The 19,082-nt window shown below is 44.1% G+C and overlaps 1 protein-coding gene across 1 annotated transcript in view; it reads right to left on the reverse strand.

The window, feature by feature from the left end:
* PCCA (propionyl-CoA carboxylase subunit alpha) overlaps positions 1-19,082 on the reverse strand; it is a 1,085,625-nt gene that overhangs the window by 275,426 nt on the left and 791,117 nt on the right. Inside the window, 1 exon segment of the mRNA XM_030201346.1 lies at positions 13,306-13,404. Within this exon segment, the coding sequence (XP_030057206.1) occupies positions 13,306-13,404 (99 nt within the window).

Consider the following 19,082-nt stretch of genomic DNA (forward strand, 5'->3'; position numbering starts at 1 on the left):
ACCTGTTTGAAAGCTTTAAGGTCATCAGACACAATCACCCCCAAGTCCCGCTCTTCCTTCGCACACTGAAGCACTACACCCCCTATATTGTACTGTTCTCTCGGAGTTTTGCGACCCAAGTGCATGACCCTGCATTTTTTGGGATTAAACCTTAGTTGCCAAATATCGATCCATTCCTCTAGCTTTGATAGGTCCTTCCTCATGTCATTCACACCCTCCAGGGTGTCCACCCTGTTGCAGAGTTTAGTATCATCCGTAAAGAGACAAACCTTATCAGACAGCCCTTCCGCAATATCGTTCACAAAGACGTTAAAAAGAGCCAGCCCTAGGACCGATCCCTGTGGTACTACACTGACAACCTCCTTTTCTTCAGAGCAAGCTCCATTTACCACCACTCTCTTGTCTCCTGCCATACAATAATCGTTCCCTGATCTGCTCATGCCAGTAGTAAGAGAACAGCACTACTCGCTTCTATGCTTCCCCTGCTTTCACAGCAGGGCCCCAGCAAGTATGTCACAGAGCTTGTGCCCTGTGCAGCAGCAGTCCAGCTCCCTGCTGATCCCTTTTGAAGAGCTCTCTGCACTCACCGCAGCTCTAGGAAAGACTTGATAGGAGATCAGAAGCCCTTTCATGCTTGCACCCAGAGCAAAATAACCAGGAACAGGGGAACAGTTCCGCTTCACTTTGAAGTCCGCCAGGCAGAAGCGTCTCATCCACATTCTCTCCCCACCCCCCCTGGGCGGCTAAAATTACCTCTACAAGTTGCAGCTGGTGTGCACCTTTTGGCCTCTCGTGGGCAATGTGATTAAGCAGTGGAAGATGATCAGCGGAGGAACATGGAGGACAGAGGTTTCTTCCATGACACCCCTGCGAGTTGGTCGCAGTACACAGCTTGGGAAATGCTGCCCTACATTTTTAATGATCACTGTTGCCACCACTCCAAGTTGGAAATGTTGTAGGTCTCCTTTTGCCCTCACTGGCAATCAGCACGGCATCCTACTCCATGCCATAATCACTGCTGACAGCCTGGCCCAGAAATGTGGGGTTCTGCTTCCTTCTCTGTGGCTGGGATCAAATGTGAGATTGTCTGATCCTCCCTTGTGGTCATGATCACTGCCATTGCTAGCTGAATTGAAGGAGAAGCTGGCCTGAAGGAAAACTTTTCTCATACCTATTCCCCCACCCCACTGGACTCTTCTTTTGTTTGGGTAGAGAGGGTAAAGTTTTAAAAGGGGACTGATGATAGGAGAAACATTTGAAAGGGGAAATGTTAAAAGAGAGGGGGTGAGCCTGGCTGGCATGAAAGAGAAGGTATCTACCTGGTGCAACCCTAGGTGAGGCAAGTACTCCACTCCCCTCCCCTTTAGAAAAATAGCTTTCAGGATTTAGACTAGGTAGAATGCAGGGATTAGGAATGGGGAGGACTTTGGGAACTGGGTGGAACTCTGTAGACTTTGTAACTGAATAGGGACCTGAGAGATGGGGGATGTGGGAAATGATAGCAACTGTGTGGCAATGAAGGCATGACAGCAGGGTGGGGGCAGCTGCAAGGGTGTGTTAGATGGTGTGGAGTATTTGGGACAAGACACAGAAAAGTAGGGGAGGGGTAGAGATATGGTGTGAAACTGTGAAGGGGTAGTGCTGGAGAAGGGATAACAAGGGAAAAGGATGGATCTGTGAAGGGATGATAGAGGGTGAAAAAGGTACGAGAGGCTAAGTAGATGAAAAGGAAAGAAGAAAGGGCTCGAAGGGGACTGGCAACATTTGGAAAAAAATAAATTTCCTACACAACAGTGGTTAAAAAAATTAAAAGAAAATAATTTGATTTTCAATTTTTAGTGACTAGAAAAATATCAGTTTTGGTAATATGAATTTATAACATCTTTGTATTTTGATTAGTACAAGATGAAATGCATTTTTATTTCTCCTCTATAGTACTGCTCACAGAAACTATGACTTCTTGGGATTATAATTTCTACTTTTTGGTGAAGTTTGTTTGGTGTTGTGTGTTGGAGGGATTCTGCTGGCATGTAGTTTTTGTGTGGGGATGTTTAGCAGTCTGATTTGCTTGGCTTGTCCAGTAGGAGGTATGTTGGTGTTCTATATCCGCAGTGCTGCCTTTTTAAAGATATAGCCTTTGCCATTCATGTCTTGAGAATTGGTCTGATTTTGTTACTTCACAAAGTTATTTAGCAGTGAAGAGCATGTGTATTTTTTTCACTTACTGAAATGATACCAGGATTTGATTGATTATTTATTCATTTATTTTTTTGAAAAGCTATAAGGGGAAACATCCTAGGACTCCTCTGTATAGGCTCTAGAACAGGTAAACCAACTACTGATGTTGACAGTAAGTTTAGTGTCAATTTGTTTACCATTCAACCACATATAGAAAAACTATGTATGGCACATCAATCCACGATTACTTTAGTGAGAAAAAATAAAATGAAATAGTTTATATAAAAAGTAAATTATGTTAAAATAGTTAAAAACAATGCAAGGCAAATATAAAATTATATTTGGGCTTTTCTGTTCCACTACAGATTGTAGTATTCAGTATGCCATGCATTTAAACATGGTCTGTCAGGTGTGTCACAACAGAAGAAAAGTTGAGAACCACTGATATAGCCTAAACATCCATAATTTTGACAAACAGGTCACATGCTTTAACCATAATCTGTATAATCATATGAAAACAAAGGAGGATGTGCCAAGGTCTGACATATTTCAACAATGATGATTAATGAAATGGAAAATATGGGAAATAAAATTACATACAAAACGTGCCGTTTACTTTTATAGAGGAAACAGGAATATACACTTTTCCCACAGTCTGCCTAAACACAATCAGGTTTTGGAAACTACAAAGAACAAAGTACTAGCTACCTACAATGAAGTCACTAAGTGCCAAAGCAAACAAGTATGGACTATTTGATAAGCTGTCAATGAATGGGAAAATGAAAAGAAGAAGGACTTCACATTTTTCTCTTGAAACAAAACTCCACCCTTATTAATAGACTCCCTTCATCTGCTGTAAAGGCTAGTTATGACAATTTCATCTCTTAACCTAGCCCATTCTAAGCCATAAAATTGTAAATTGTATTGCTTTGTTTGTCACTCTCCTGTCTCCATGCTTATCCCCGTCTCATCCATCCACCTCCACCCCACCCTGTCAGATTGTCACTGAAATGCTTTGATGTCTCACTTATATATACTGTCATCTACCAAGATTTGCTTATTCCGATCTGACGAAGAAAGGCAACCTTCGAAAGCTAATCAAGAAATGTACTAAGTTATGTCCAATAAAAAAGGTGGTATCTTATTTTCTTTTTCATGTTTTATTTTGTTTTATTTCTATTGATTACCTTTAAAAGTGGACTAGCATGGCTACCACACATCTCTTAACCTAAATGCTCTTCTTTTTAATGTCCTTTATCACTAAGATTAAAGAGTAAAAATGTATTAATATGGGGGGGGGGGGAGGGGGGGGAGTGTGTGTCAGAGAAAGCTAATTATGGGCTACTAAAATCAGGGGTACACTGTGATACTGTGACTTCAGGTTCTGATTAGGTCATCTGTGGCACCCCTATGATTATATATTAGACGTAGTAGGAGAGGAGATTGTGCCTAGATTGAATAAGAGATTCTGGGGTGAGGGGAGGAGGGAGTGTTTTATAGTCACTGCTCATCAAGAAACAGCTTTGTGCAGAACACCTCATGAAGAAACACTACCCTCTCCAAGGAAGAGAAGGAGAGAAGTATCCCCACATTAGCGTAGTAGTTCCCCCACTGGACTTATGCTCTCCCAGAACTCAGGAAAGTGGCTGAAACCCCATTAGGGCTCTACCTCCTTCCTGTTGCAGTCCAATTTCACCTGTGCTACTCAAAAGACATTTGGTACTTTCTCCCTCTGAAAAAGACAAAACAAGAAAGAAAAAAAAAGCAGCACATGCCAGAGGACAAAGACCCTAAAACACCCACCCCAAAGGGCTTCTTCTCAGTATTGACAGGCTCAGGAAATAACTCAAAACTCTTCCATTGGAGTGCCACATGTACCTTCCTCAGCGTAGCTGACCCAGTGGCAAGAACTCTGGTCCTTCCAGGCTCAAAGGTGGTCCCCACCTTTAAAAGCTCTTCTCCCCTGCTGCCCGTCTCGTCTTCCGCCAGGGTCGCTTTACTCATACTACCCCTCTCCTCAAGTCGCTTCACTGGCTCCCTATCCGTTTTCACATCCTGTTCAAACTTCTTCTACTAACCTATAAAACATACTCACTCTGCTGCTCCCCAGTATCTCTCCACACTCGTCCTTCCCTACACCCCTTCCCGTGCACTCCGCTCCATGGATAAATCCTTCTTATCTGTTCCCTTCTCCACTACTGCCAACTCCAGACTTCGCGCCTTCTGTCTCGCTGCACCCTACGCCTGGAATAAACTTCCTGAGCCCCTACGTCTTGCCCCATCCTTGGCCACCTTTAAATCTAGACTGAAAGCCCACCTCTTTAACATTGCTTTTGACTTGTAACCACTTGTAACCACTCGCCTCCACCTACCCTCCTCTCCTCCTTCCTGTACACATTAATTGATTTGATTACTTTATTTTTTGTCTATTAGATTGTAAGTTCTTTGAGCAGGGACTGTCTTTCTTCTATGTTTGTGCAGCGCTGCGTACACCTTGTAGCGCTATAGAAATGCTAAATAGTAGTAGTACTCCCTCTCCTCCAAATGGCACTTCCTCTTTTCAACTCACACTGTACCTTCATTCTCCCAGCCTGTCCTGGTATAGGATCAGCATCATGAGAAAATGTCTGTATGAAACAGGTAAACTTGTCTCAGACCTGGGAATCCACAAGAAAGGCTCTTCATGTGTCCGTTGGCAGTCTGAACGGAATAATATTAGACCGGAGGTTCTGAAGCAGCCCTGGCGAAACAGAGGCTCACGTTAACCATGGTTCTAATTACGGAGGAGCCTGAGAGAAGTTAAGTTCTCCCTCGAGTTTTCAATTTATATTTGTCAAAACATTTGTAATTCTTAACAGAAATGTCAAGTTGTGCAGTCTAGATTTCCTGGGTAGAGATGTAGAGGCTAGAAGTCGAAGGCGACATTGAAGAGGTGGGCTTTAAGCAGAGATTTGAAGATGGGGAGGGAGGGGGCCTGACGTAAGGGCTCGGGGAGTTTGTTCCACGCGTGGGGTGAGGCGAGGCAGAAAGGGCGGAGCCTGGAGTTGGCGGTGGTGGAGAAGGGTACTGAAAGGAGGGATTTGTCTTGAGAGCGGAGGTTACGGGTAGGAACGTAAGGGGAGATGAGGGTTGAGAGGTAAGGAGGGGCTGCAGATCGAGTACATTTGTAGGTTAGTAGCAGAAGCTTGAATTGAATGCGGTACCTGATCGGAAGCCAATGAAGTGACTTGAGGAGAGGGGTGATGTGAGTGTATCGGTTCAGGTGGAAGATAAGACGTGCAGCAGAGTTCTGAACGGACTGAAGGGGGGATAGGTGGCTAAGTGGGAGACCAGTGAGGAGTAGGTTGCAGTAGTCAAGGCGAGAGGTAACGAGAGAGTGGATGAGAGTTCGGGTGGTGTGCTCAGAGAGGAAAGGGCGGATTTTGCTAATGTTATAGAGGAAGAAGCGACAGGTCTTGGCTAACTGCTGGATGTGCGCAGAGAAGGAGAGGGAGGAGTCGAAGATGACACCGAGGTTGCGGGCAGATGAGACGGGGACGATGAGGGTGTTATCAACTGAGATAGAGAGTGGAGGTAGAGGAGAAGTGGGTTTGGGTGGGAAGACAAGAAGTTCGGTCTTGGCCATGTTCAGTTTCATGTGGCGGTTGGACATCCAGCCAGCAATGTCGGATAAGCAGGCCGATACTTTGGCCTGGGTTTCCGCAGTGATGTCAGGTGTGGAGAGATAAAGCTGGGTGTCTTCGGCATAAAGATGATACTGGAAGCCATGAGACGAGATCAGGGAGCCCAGGGAAGAGGTGTAGATAGAGAAAAGAAGGGGTCCAAGGACAGAACCCTGAGGGACTCCAACAGAGAGCGGGATAGGGGTGGAGGAAGAGCCATGAGAGTGTACTCTGAAGGTACGATGGGAGAGAAAAGAGGAGAACCAGGAGAGGACAGAGCCCTGGAACCCAAAAGAGGACGGTGTGTCAAGAAGTAAGTTGTGATTGACAGTGTCAAAAGCGGCGGATAGGTCGAGGAGAATGAGGATGGAGTAATGACCTTTGGATTTGGCGAGGAACAGGTCATTACAGACTTTGGATAATGCCGTTTCTGTCGAGTGAAGTGGGCGAAAGCCAGATTGAAGGTTGATCTTCTGGACCTTGTCGCGGAAGTAGTCAGCCAGTGATTGAGGAGAGAGTGAGGGGGCGTGGGTGGGAGCGGAGGGCACTTTGAGGAGGGAGTTGAGGGTGGCAAAGAGACGACAAGGGTTAGAGCTGAGGGAGTTAGTCAAGTGAGTGTAGTAGTCCTGTTTGGCAAGGAATAGGGAGGACTGGAAGGAGGATAGCATTAATTTGTAGTGAATGAAGTCAGTATGGGTGCGAGATTTCCTCCATAGGCGTTCAGCCAATCGGGAGCAGGAGCGAAGGTAACGGGTGCAAGGGTTAAGCCAGGGCTGGGGATTAGTGCGCCTTGTGGGACGGGAAACAGACGGTGCAAGGGTGTCTAGGGTGGAGGAGAGAGTGGCATTGTACTTGGAAACAGCCTTGTCGACGGACTCAGAGGACGTGATGGACGGGAGGAGATCGGAGATACTAGCGGATAAGGTGGGGGGGGGGGGGTCAACAGCCTGGAGATTCCTGGAGGTAGTGGTTAGTGTTGGGCGGGACTGATGGGGAGGGTGATGAAGTGTGAATGTGATCAGGTGATGGTCAGAAATGGGAAGAGCAGAGACGCAAAGATTAGAGGGCGAGCAGGTAGAGGAGAGGACGAGATCAAGACAGTGTCCAGATTTGTGAGTAGGGGTGGTGGAGCTCAGTTGGAGGTTGAAGGAGGAAGTTAGGGTGAGGAATTGAGAAGCGTATGAGTCGGATGGGTTATCAGTGTGTATGTTGAAGTCACCAAGAATGAGGGATGGGGATGAGGGCTCAAGAAAAACGGAGAGCCAGGCATCGAAATCAGTAAGAAAGGAAGGGAGGGACTTATCAGGGGGGGCGGTAGATGACTGCAACTCGGAGAGGCAGCGGGTAGAATAGACGGATGGAATGGACTTCAAAGGATGAGAAGCAGTGAGACTGTGGTAGGAGGAGGGGTTGAAAACTGCAGGAGGGCGAAAGTAGTAGGCCAACGCCGCCACCACGGCTAGCTGTGCGGGGCGAATGGGAGAAAAGGTAGCCTCCGTGGCAAAGGGCTGCGACTGAGGCAGAGTCGTCGGGGGTGAGCCAGGTTTCGGTTAGGGTGAGCAGATGGAGGGAATGGGAGATGAAGAGATCATGGGTGAAGGTAAGTTTGTTGCAGATTGAGTGGGCATTCCACAGGGCACACGAGAAGGGGAGGGAAGAAGGGGAATGGAGATGAGATTGGAGATATCGCGGGAACGTTTGCATAGATGAGACGAGGACATGTGTGGTGGACCTGGGTTGGGATTGATGTCTCCCGCAGATAGCAGGAGAAGGAGCAAGAGAGAGCGGAGAAGGGTGGGGGAAGTAGGGCGCCGAAGGCGGGATGCACAGAGGAGGAATGGAGAAGGGTTCATGGCAGGAAGGAGGTGTTGGAGGTTGAGAGCAGTAGGGATGGTGAGGTGGAGGGGGATAGGGGTAGGTAGGGTATTGCAGTAGTGGGCAGGACGGGGGGATGGGTAGTGAGTTCGTGTGGTAGACAGTGGAGGGAGGGGGAAGAGATTGGGGAGGGATAGGGCGAGGAATAGAATGTGAAAGGGGGCCATAGGTAGTGACAGAGGTAGGGAATGAGTGAGGAGGCAAGTTGGACAAGCTAGTGGGGTGGAGCAAGCTGATGCAGATGGACTGGAAGCTGGATCAGGCGGGCAGGAGCAAGCTAGTGCAGATGGACTGGATCGAGCAGGGGAAGCTGGATCAGGCTGACTGAAGCATGCAGGATTAGGTGGGCTGGAACAGCAGGAGCAGAAGGCTGGAGAGCTGGATCAAGCTGGCTGGAGCAAGCAGGATTAGGCGGGCTGGAACGGCGGCAGCAGCAGGTGGCTGGAACAAGCAGGAACAGCTGGTTCCGACGGAGGTTGGAGCAGATGGACTGGGACGAGCAGGGGAGCTGGATCAGGCGGGCTGGAGCAATCTGGATTAGGCGGGCTGGAACAGCTGGAGAAGCTGGAACGAGCAGGGAGAAGCTGGATCAGGCGGACAACAGCTGGAGCAGGTGGCTGGAACAAGCAGGAAGAAGCTGGATCCGACGGACTGGAACAGGGTGCAGATGGACTGGAACGAGCAGGGAGAAGCTGGATCAGATGGAGTGGAACAAGCTGGACGAGCTGGATCAGGCGGGCTGGACCAAGCTGGAGCAAGCAGGAAGAAACTGGATCCGATGGACTGGAACAGGGTGGTGGAGATGGACTGGAACGAGCAGGGAGAAGCTGGATCAGATGGAGTGGAACAAGCTGGACGAGCTGGGTCAGGCGGGCTGGACAAAGCTGGAGCAGATGGCTGTAGTAAGCAGGGAGGCTGGAAAAGCTGGGTCAGCAAAGTGGAGCGAGCTGGAGCAGGCAGATGGAGCAGATGGAACAGAGCAGGCAGGCAGATGGAGCAGATGAGGCAGGCGGATGGGTCAGAGCAGGCAGGAGGGAAGAGCTGGGCCTACAGACTGGGATAAGGTGGGGCCGATGGACTGTCTCCCACGGTCTCTACCCCTGCCCCGGTCGGCCCGAAGCACAGGACGCTGGATCGCCCCGAAGCCACTGCAGACGCTGGATCGGCGGGCTGGAACGGGCCGGGGCTGGTGGACTCTCCTGTCGGCTCTGCGAAGCCCCAGGCGTCTCGGTCCAGTGGTCCGCACTGCAATATGCGCCCAAGCCATTTTTTCCGATGATAAAGAAGCCCTAGCCCTTTCATTCGCTTAATTGGTGAAGAGAGGTGCTTCTTGAGGTTTTTCCTTCTATTTATAAATATATAACAGTTTGCTGATATGTCAGTTTCCTAATCCTTATAATTAATGGATGTTCCTTTTTCTGGAAACTGCCCCTGATTTTCAATTTAGTTTGAATCTATAAATCCACAAGGAAGCACATTCCAGCAAAAGCATTACCGAGAGACAGTTCAATCCCTTCCAATTCAACATGCTAAGAGATATAAAAGATCCCACAGAAGACCAGCTACTTTGTAATCATCCCAGGCTAAATAAACCTTTATCATCAGATGTCTAGCTGCCGAAACCTAACAATCAGAGCTCTGATTACCTCCCTATTACTGGTAGGCTCATGGGTCAAACATCTGGAACTAATGATTTGCTCACCCAGCTTACACTGAGATTTATTCATCACATTGATCCTTACCATTTTCGGGGATCTCTATTTTCCTCAATTGGAGGTAATAGGGATCCCCCCAAGTGAACTAGAAGGATCAGCCTTGCAGGCTCTTGGAGCCCAGAGAATTGGATTATGCTTCCTTTGCCCCAAATACTTAGGAACCAACGAGGGTCACAAGGAAAACATGCAGGATTATCCCATCATTCAGGTTAAAAGCGGGTTACACAAATTTACAATACATGATGATGATGACTGGGGCCACTTTAAAAAAAAAAAAAGGGGGGGGGGGAGGGTGATAACTTGAAAAACTCCCACCACCAAGCATTTTGGTATCTAGTTCTTACATATGCTTTCTGTTGTGTGTAGGATATTTGTTGTATATTTTAAATGTTACTTGTGGGTTCTAATATATATATAGTTCTCTCTCTATATATATCTATATCTATATATAGTTCTATATAGCTATATATAGAAGCAAAACAAGAATGGTTAACAAGGTGAAAGGAGATGGTTCCACAGACAGAACTGTGCAAGCTAATAATGCAGTCAGCTTTGTAGGGTAGTTTGAGATCTGACAGATAATACTAAGGATATAACATCTCAGGATGAGAATAAGCCAAGCTGTCAGTAGATAACCACATATTTTAGAGATAAAATAAAAAGCATTTCTGCATTGATTGATTACTCATTCAGCAGGGGCTGATAAAGTAGAAAATATACTTCAGTAGAAAGTGATCAGGATTTGACAGGAATGGCTGAAAGTATTTTAGACACCCGATACTGAAACTGTTAAGGATCTTGTTGACTAGGTTTGGAAAATGGAACTGTATCTTTAATCCTAGCCCTACGTGGATATGTGAATATTTACTGGAGATTATTACAGAAGTTTTGACTAAGCTGGTAAATATGCCTTTTCAATTACCAAGACCCTAAAGCAGGCTGAGCTTAGTCCCCAGTTAAAGAAAGAGGAGTTAGATATGAGGCACACTGCTCATTACTGACCAGCTTCCAGTTGGCTAGTAATAGCAAAAATTATGGCAGATGAAGTTCAATGTTGACAAGTGCAAAGTGATGCATGTGGGTAAGAGGAACCCGAATTATAGCTACGTCTTGCAAGGTTCCGCGTTAGGAGTTACGGATCAAGAAAGGGATCTGGGTGTCGTCGTCGATGATACGCTGAAACCTTCTGCTCAGTGTGCTGCTGCGGCTAGGAAAGCGAATAGAATGTTGGGTGTTATTAGGAAGGGTATGGAGTCCAGGTGTGCGGATGTTATAATGCCGTTGTATCGCTCCATGGTGCGACCGCACCTGGAGTATTGTGTCCAGTACTGGTCTCCGTATCTCAAAAAAGATATAGTAGAATTGGAAAAGGTACAGCGAAGGGCGACGAAAATGATAGTGGGGATGGGACGACTTTCCTATGAAGAGAGGCTGAGAAGGCTAGGGCTTTTCAGCTTGGAGAAGAGACGGCTGAGGGGAGATATGATAGAAGTGTATAAAATAATGAGTGGAATGGATCGGGTGGATGTGAAGCGACTGTTCACGCTATCCAAAAATACTAGGACTAGAGGGCATGAGTTGAAGCTACAGTGTGGTAAATTTAAAACGAATCGGAGAAAATTTTTCTTCACCCAACGTGTAATTAGACTCTGGAATTCGTTGCCGGAGAACGTGGTACGGGCGGTTAGCTTGACGGAGTTTAAAAAGGGGTTAGATAGATTCCTAAAGGACAAGTCCATAGACCGCTATTAAATGGACTTGGAAAAATTCCGCATTTTTAGGTATAACTTGTCTGGAATGTTTTTACGTTTGGGGAGCATGCCAGGTGCCCTTGACCTGGATTGGCCACTGTCGGTGACAGGATGCTGGGCTAGATGGACCTTTGGTCTTTCCCAGTATGGCACTACTTATGTACTTATGTACTTAAGAAAAGTATAACTATTTCCTGGAAGTAAAACAGGGACTGAACGTGGTAAAAATCAGTGTTTAAGATATTGTACAGAAACATTCATGGTGGCATTGCTAGATTCTATGTGGAGGGTAATGGATTGGGAAGTGTCAGGTTTGTTGGTTCTGCTCAGTTTGTCTACTGCATTTAATATGGTTAATCATGACATATTCCTGTATTGACTTTAACAGATAGAATTTGAAAATTAGCATGGGAGTGGTCAGGCTGCTAAAATTATAAAAAGGATGGAAAAAGGAAACAGAGCCACAACATACCTGTTGGGCAGACTGGCTGGACCGCATTTACTATGTTACCATGGTTGCTTTCCTTTGGCTCCTAGTGCAGTTAAGAATAAAATTTAAATTGCTTTTTTTCGTTGCACTAATGTATTTTGGAATTAGAGTATGTTTGTAATATGGTTTCTGTTTATATCTCAAATGCCTCAGTGGTCTATGAGGACCAAATGTTAACTATACCATCAAAAGAAGGAAAATTATCGGCCACATGGAATGCATCGCCAAGGATATTAGATTATGAGAGAAGTCATATCCTCTTACAGAAGAAATTAAAGAGATGGTTATTTCACACATTTGTTATCGACACTTCTGAGGTGATGAACATGAAATCTAAAGATGAGATAGATAGTTTGAAATGTTAGTAAGGCGATCTTTAATATTTTGTAATTTGTATAAGCTGATAAATGTAATCCTTTTCCAATCATTATTTACCTATTTGGATTTAGCTCACACCTTTTTCAGTAGTAGCTCAAGATGAGATACTGTTAGCCCTGTCCCTGGTGGTGGTGGTGGGGGGGGGGGGGGGGGGGCTTACAATATAAGTTGTACCTGAAGCAATGGTTACATGATATGCCCAAGATCACAAGGAACAGCAGCAGGATTTGAACCAGCCTTCCTTATTTCCGGGGCGTAGCCAGACAACAGATTTTGGGTGGGCCTAGGCAAGAATTGAGTGGGCACCAAGTGTTCTCCCCCCCCCCCCCCCCCCAAAAAAAAAAAAATCTCGCCTGGTGGGAAAACACTTCTTTCCACCTTGGCAGCAGGCATGCACTGTAAACTGAGTATGCGCAGGTGAGTATGTACAGTGGTGCACAACCCTAGTAGCGCTCTAGAAATGTCAAGTAGTAGTAGTGCTGGTGTTGTGGAGAGTAGCATTTTCGTTACCGTCAGGGGAAAACATGTGCTACTGTTGGGTGGGCCTGAGCCATAAATGGGTGGGCCCTGGCCCACCCAAGCCTACCTGTGGCTACGCCACTGCCTTATTTGTCAGCCTGGCTTACTTCTACACTATAATTATTTATTTAATAAAATGAATGTCTCCATTTTGTTCTGTTTCTGCTCCATTCCATAACAACGTATCAGTCTTTCTTTGCTGAAAGTGATGGAACCCCCTTTCCCATAGAAATGGAATGGGCTTTTTGGGGCGACTTATTTGGTAGTTTAACCCACAGTGGTAGCACTGCAAAACTACCACTAGGGAATCAGAGCCACCAGTTAAAAACCTGGGTTGGCAACAGAGCAGGAATATCCCAGAATCGCTCCTGCCCAACCACTAACTTACCAGGGATAACCCTAGTAAGTGCTGGGTGGGGGGACTTAAAGGGAGTAGTGAGAGATCTGGATGGTTCCGGGGATGGGAGAAGACATCTGAGGGAGGTTTTTTGTTTTTTTTTTAAGGTGCAGACTGCAGCAAATGCATGCCAATATTGGAGGTGCAAATACATTCAAGATAAAATTCATCTTCATAATAAATCATCACACCAAGTCTAAATAACAGATTTCTGTCTAACTCTGAATGCCACAGTTTATAGTGAGTATGTATATTCTTTAAACAATTATAGACATTTCTTAAATGTACAAAGTTGAAGTTGTATCTTCACTCTTGACACTATAATGGTTGGTGAAATTACCTGCATAGTCCTTAGTGTACCATCCACAGTAACAGGCAATAAAGGTGCAGCCAGATTCCACTCGCTACTCACATTCAGTTTCATCCCATCAACCTCCACCTGTTGCAACATCAAAGAAGACTGTTACCGTGAAGACAACAGGAAATTAACCTGAAATTTCATTCCCATGTGCAAAGCAGTAATCCTTTCAAACAGAAGGCAGGGTTCAACAACACGGTTTCCTAGGCATCCTTAGGGAACAGCAAAGGACTTTTGAACAGCTGCCTCTGGAAAGTTAGGTTTCAAGTGATTTTCATTAAATAAAACAAGCTATACACCTTTTAAATCTTTCTGAAAGTTTACTTCAATTACACAAGTAACATATATACATTTCCGTGACCCTTGGCAAGCCATATAGCAGGAGCTCGCATATAATATCTCCTTCCTTAAAGACCGGTAGAACACTTGCATGTAAATTTTAGTGAAATTCTAAACTGTTACTTTTATTCAGTGGTTCTCAATCCAGTCTTCAGGACACACACAACTAGTCAGGTTTTCAGGGTTTCTCATGCAATGAATATTCATGACAGAAATTTATATGCATTGCCTTCACTATATGCAAATATCTCTCATGCATATTCTTTATAGATAACCTGAACACCTTACTTGCTGGTTGTGTCCTGAGTTGAGAACCTTGCTTTAATTAAATCAAGACTACAATTAAGCAACATTTTCCAGTCCTGTTATCTCTTATTCAATCAAAATTTCCACTGTTAGCCAAACAATAAAAAGCTCATACTTTATTGAAACTATGCACATATAGATATTAAAAAATATATATGATACTTTTAGTTCTATAATATTTATATCTGATGAGAACCAGAATCATAGCAAATAAGATGCTAAAGTCAGTGGAATAATATAGGGGCCCTTTTAATAAGCCATGGCAAAAAGTGGGCTATGGCAATGCAAACGCATTTTTGGGTGCGCAGTAGTCCAGTTTTTGCAGAAAAAGGGTCTTTTTTAAAGGGCTGGAAAATGGACTTGCGGCAAAATAAAAACCAGCACGTTCATTTTCAGTCTGAGACCTTACCGTCACCCATTTACTTAGCGGTACGGTCTCACACCTACCTGGGCAGTAGGCATGCAGCGTGCATCCAGTGCCATTTACCAGCAGGTAAGCGCAACGCAGTAGAAAATATTTTCTTCCAGCTTTTATCCTCCTTTTTGATGGCTAAATCACATTGTAAAACACTTTGCTGCATTTGCTAATGTGATTAGTGATATATCAAGCTATTTAAAAATAAAATAAATATGTCCCTTTCATCCATGTCCAACATCTCTTCTCTTCCCTATCCCCCATCTCCATCATCTCCCCACTCCATGTCCAACATTTCCTCTTCTCTTCCCCATCTCCCCCATAGTCCAGCATCCTTCCATCTCTATATCCTGTGCCCCAAATCCCTCCCCTCACACTGTTCCTTCTGCTCCATGTCAGCATTTCCTTTCTTTTCCCCACATCCCCTCATTGTACATCATCTTCCTTTCCCTGCTTCTCATTGTTCAGCATCTTTACCTTTTCTTTCCTTCCCCATTCCCTATAGTCCATCATCTTTCCTTTTCTATCCAACCATAGTCCTTATCTTCCCTTATCCACCCTTCTCTACCTCCTCAGATATCCAATTCTTTACTCCCCAAATGTACAGTACCCCGCATTTTCTATTCTACAGTCCCAGCATCTTTCCCTCCTCTTTCCTTTCCCTTAGAAGGCCTGCTCCCTCCCTTAATTCTCTGCTGCTGCCACTACCACCATCCTACCTCTGCCTGGACTGCTCTACAGCACTTAAAGCAGCAGGTGGGCATGTGCTGAATGCTTGCCACACATTACCCCCTTCAATGCACAATTTCTGTCACAGGGCAAGACACAACAAGCCTTGAAAGCTTTCAAGTGTTGTTGTTTTGCCACATTGCTGCTTCCCAAATTCTGCCAACCTAGGCAGATGACTAGTCTGCCTAACAGTAAATTCATCCTGAGTAGAGTATGATGACATTCTGCAGAGTCCCACAGGGATCACCCCTTTCCCATGATTTGTTTAATAAGATAATGTCCTCACTGGGATTTAAGGCTGCAGGTTTATGGGTGTTTATGTAAGTAGATGATATCACAGTATTGATTCCGACTTCTAGTGATATCCACTTGGTACAACCTGATAATGGAAGGTGCATTTCCATTACTACTGTGTGGATGGTTAGTAACCACTTTAAGCTTAACAGTGATGAAACAAAACTCCTTTTATTAGGTCAAAAATAATCACCTTCCCACGGTTGTACTTTTTCTGTAAACAATATAAATTATAGATTGGAACCCTCCTTAAAGATCTTGGATATTATGTTAGACCAGAATTAACATGGGAGGTCCATGTGAGTGGATTACTACTACTACTAATTTCTTTAGTGCTACAAGGCATACGCAGCGCTGCACACCATACACAAAAAGACAGTCCCTGCTCAAACAGCTTACAATCTAGATAGCTAGGAATTGTTTTTTGATAATGTTCAATCACAGACAAATTAGAAAATATATGTCTCAAGAAAGGTTTAGGCTGGTGGTGCAGGCATTAATGTTGGCCAAGTTGGACTATTGTAATATAATGTCTTTAGGTTGTACTAAGAATATATTAAGAAAGCTACAAACCATAGAAAACACTGCGATAAGGTTCATATGTTCGCTAACGAATTCAACTTCACTGGCTGCCATAGAGGGCTGAATAATTTTTAAACTATGTTGCTTTGTTTATAAAATAGTCCATGGATAAGCTCCAGTCTATATATTTCCTTTAATTAAAATGTTGGGTCTGGGAATTACTACCCATAACATAATTTAGATTATCCTTTCCAACTTTTAAGAGCTCTTGGTCAAAAAGAATCTTTTCATGTTTATATTCCTATCAAGCTGTCAAACACTGGAATGTTTTGTCAGCATCTGTTACAAATTTAGTCTATTATTCTTTTCATAGGTTGACCAAGGGTATTTTGCTTAAGAAATTTATTCTTGCACGATGATTCGGTTTTAGACTTATTGATCTTCTTGTTATTATTTTCGTAATTCCCAGTCATTTCTGATTCATTCTAGTTGTAGTCCGCTCTGAACCCTAAATTTTGGTGTGAGTAGAATATAAATTCCTGGTAATGTAATGTATCTAATATAGATAGAGCTTCTGATTTTGGTTTTAACCAATAAATACTGAAATAACACCCTGATGCAAAAAAAAAAAAAAAGTGGTTTCTCCAATATACACCAGAAGAATACCTTTTCCTCTAGTACTCTTCTCAGCAGACGAGCAAATGGCTAGAAATGTAAGGAGGGAAAAACAATAATTTTTTCAGGCATATTAGTGAAAGGAGAAGACTAAAAATAGAATTGTGAGACAAAGATGCTGTGAACCGCTATGTGGATAATGGTGAGGAAAAAGCAAATCTGCTAAACAAATATTTCTGTTCTGTGTTCACGTAAGAAAATCCTGGAGAAGGACCATGATTGACTGGCAAAGGTAAATATGAGAATATAGCATCATTCATGGAAGCAAATGTTTATGAACAACTTGAAAATCTGAAGTTGGACAAATCTATGGGACTGGATTTGTTTAATAACTTTTTGGAGACGGGAGAGGTTCCATGGGATTGGAGAAGAGCAGATGTAGTCCCTCTTCACAAAAGTGGTGACAGAGAAGGCGTTGGAAACTACAGGCTGGTAAGCCTCACTTTGGTTATTGGAAAAGTAAGGCAAGTGATGCTAAAGGAAAGGACAGTGAATTTCCTGGAATCCAAAAGGTTACAAGATCCGAGACAACATGGTTTTACCAAAGGTAAATCATGCCAAATGAATCTGATTGAATTCTTTGACTGGGTGACCAGTGAATTGGATTGAGGATGCCTGGTAGATGTAATCTACTTAGATTTCAGCAAAGCCTTTGACAAGGTTCTTCATTGAGCCTGCCATGAGTGGGAAAGCGCGGGGTACAAATGTAACAAAAAAAAAAATAATAGGAGGATCTTGAATAAACTTGACAGGCTGAAGGTTAGGACCTAAAGTGGTGACTGGTTTAGGAACTGGCTGACAGACAGACACCAGAGGGTGGTAGTTAATGGAATTCATTCGGAGGAAGGAAAGGTGAGTAGGGAAGGTGAGTAGGGAAGTGCCTCAAAGATCGGTGCTGGGGCCGATTTATTTATTGGGATTTATTAACTGCCTTTATGAAGAGAACATCCAAGGCGGTGTACAGAAGGTACAGTTTAACATAAAAATTTATTTTGTTAATAGCATAATAGTAAAATAACCAAGAATAAACATAAATGAGGTAAACTTGAAAACAATAAATTGAAACCTAATAACAGAACTATTGTTAAACAGTATCAAAAATGTACACATTTAACAGCACCAAATTTCAAATACCACAGATTTAATACAATGTTAGCATAATACTAATGATACACCTAATAAGCATGCATTAGAACATTCACCTTAAAAAGAGAGGATAGAACCTCTGTCCACGTGGGTGTTGTCTACAGACCCCCACACAATTAGAGGAACTAGATAAAGATCTGATCACAGATATTCAAAAATTAGGAAAGAAAAAAGAGGTTCTGTTGATGGGAGATTTCAATCTGCCGGATGCAGATTGGAAAGTTCCATCTGCCAAATCGGAAAGAAGTAGAGAGATCTTGGATGCTTTCCAAAGTACTCTGCTCAGACAGATGGTGACAGAACCCATGAGGGAGGGAGCGATGCTGGATCTGGTGCTCACAAATGGGGATAGTGTGTCAAATGTCTGAGTGGATGCACACCTGGGAAGCAGTGACCATCAAACAGTTTGGTTTGATATAACGGCTGAAGTGAAGGGCGGCCACTCTAAACTCAAAGTCCTGGATTTCAAGCGTGCTGACTTTAGTAAAATGGGGGAATACCTGAGGAAGGAGATGAGGGGCTGGGAGGACAAACATGAAGTGGAATGGCAGTGGTCCAGGCTGAAAGAAGTAATAAATAGGGCCACAGACCTTTATGTAAGGAGAGTAAATAAAAGCAAGAGAAAAAGGAAACCGATATGGTTCTCCAAGCAAGTGGCTGAGAAAATAAAGGCTAAAGAGTTAGTGTTCCAGAAATACAGAAAATCTCAAGAAGAGGAACACGGGGAGGAATACCGGATGAAACTGAAAGAAGCCAAGAGAGAGGTACGTCTGGCGAAGGCGCAAGCGGAAGAACAAATGGCTAGAAATGTAAGGAGGGGTGACAAAAATTTCTTCAGGTATATTAGTGAAAGAAGAATAACTAAAAAGGGAATTGTGAGACTAAAAGATACAGCGAACCGCTATGTAGATAATGATGAAGAAAAAGCCAATTTGCTAAATAGATACTTTTGTTCTGTTTTCACTGAAGAAAATCCTGGAGAAGGACTGCGAGGGACTGGCAAAAGTACACCTGAGAATGGAATGGATATAGCACCGTTCACGGAAGAGTGTGTGTATCAACAACTTGGAAAGCTAAAGGTGGACAAAGCCATGGGACCGGACGGGATCCACCCCAGAATATTGAGGGAGCTCAGAGAGGTTCTGGCGGGTCCTCTTAAAGATTTGTTTAATAAATCCTTGGAGACGGGAGAGGTTCCGAGGGACTGGAGAACGGCGGAGGTGGTACCTCTTCACAAAAGTGGTGATAGGGAAGAAGCTGGAAACTACAGGCCGGTAAGCCTCACTTCGGTTATTGGAAAAGTAATGGAAGCCATGCTGAAGGAAAGGATAGT

Source organism: Microcaecilia unicolor, chromosome 4, assembly GCF_901765095.1.
Source record: "Microcaecilia unicolor chromosome 4, aMicUni1.1, whole genome shotgun sequence".
NCBI lineage: Eukaryota > Metazoa > Chordata > Amphibia > Gymnophiona > Siphonopidae > Microcaecilia > Microcaecilia unicolor.